Source organism: Athene cunicularia (assembly GCF_003259725.1).
Source record: "Athene cunicularia isolate RWA chromosome 4 unlocalized genomic scaffold, athCun1 chr4_part2, whole genome shotgun sequence".
NCBI classification, from domain to species: domain Eukaryota; kingdom Metazoa; phylum Chordata; class Aves; order Strigiformes; family Strigidae; genus Athene; species Athene cunicularia.
The window spans coordinates 25,402,990-25,404,256 of record NW_020799099.1 but is presented as its reverse complement, the minus strand read 5'-3'; the positions used below and the strand labels follow the sequence as shown (position 1 = coordinate 25,404,256).

The following is a 1,267-nucleotide window of genomic DNA, read 5'->3' as shown; positions in this document are numbered from 1 at the left end:
CAAACAGTAATAATATTCTGGTAGTGTGATGCTGGAGCCCATTTCTAAAGGTAAGCAGACACTCAGCAGATTTTTTCATCATGAGGTGAAAGCCAGTTTTGTCCTCACCACTGCCATTTTACGCACTGAAGAAAATGAGCTAAAAAGCCACAGCTTTTTCATTCCTCTACAACGCTACTAACCAAAGAGTAATTCCTCAAGCCCCAAGTTTAAGTTTAGAGAGGTCAGTATCTCCCTAACCTGCTTGGCCTGGCTACTCCCACCAGTGCAGCTGGACCCTCTCCAGGGGTGAAGGCAGCACCTAGCTGCTTGGGAAAGGTGGGTGCTTCATACTGGGTGAGGCTTGGCTGCCCTCCACGCATGTGTGCCACTCTCTGCAAATCACAGCTCTTCATGTGGCTGATAATCCATCCTGCTCTTCCTGTCTTTCACAGTGGGAAACTAACCTGCAGACTTCGCAGGGGCTGAAATCTCAGAGTTTTCTCCAGGAAGGGGAGGGATGTTGTGACACAGCCTTGAATCAAGCCTCCCAGGTAAGCATGCAGGCACCCCAGTGAGGGCTCATCTGCTTAAGGATGCAAGCCACCTAGCTGAACTCTGAACCTGGAGCATGGGTTGGACCACATGGTCTCAAGGTTCCCTCCGGCCACAGTTATCCCACGATTCTGCAGCCAAAAAGGGCAATGCCATCTGCAGGTGAGTGACAAAGGAATATGGTGCACAGGCTGGGGAAGACATCAGTGATAGCAGATTTCACCTCAAGCTCATCACATCAGCAACGCACCTCAATGGGTCATAGAGTCAGGGGGAAGGGGTGTGCAAAGAGGTCCCCACATACAGTACATAGCCATGTAAGGCACTAAGCGATCTCAAGGCAGTGGATTTAGAAAAATATGCAACAGGCAAATGAACAGATAATAAATACTATGCATTTGTTGCTGCCTGCATTGAAACAAACCTTGCCCACTCTTCAGCAGACAGGCAAGTGCCTTTTCCACTTCTCAGTTTCCAGGCCTGGCCAGGAAAAGGTACAGAAGATCTGAGCTCACACCAAGGCTTGAGAGCAAGAGGAAACAGCACCGTGATTTTAACATAGATGGCAGAAATCAGGCACACTCTTTAGAATGCAGTGCTACTCTTACCTCCCTGCAAGCACCAAAGACTCGTCATTTTCCCCACAGTTCATTCATTTTCACCACTCCATCAGGTAACATTTAGTGAGGGTTTAGGTTGGGTTTTTTTCTCTTTTTTTTTTTTTTTTTTTTTT

General features: G+C 47.6%; 1 protein-coding gene across 1 annotated transcript in view; it reads left to right on the top strand.

Annotated features, from left to right (window-relative positions):
• Positions 1-610: 610 nt before the first annotated feature.
• SFRP2 (secreted frizzled related protein 2) overlaps positions 611-1,267 on the top strand; it is a 6,569-nt gene continuing 5,912 nt past the window's right edge. The window contains exon 1 of the mRNA XM_026847953.1: positions 611-696. Within this exon, the coding sequence (XP_026703754.1) occupies positions 611-696 (86 nt within the window). The remainder of the gene's footprint in view (positions 697-1,267) is intronic.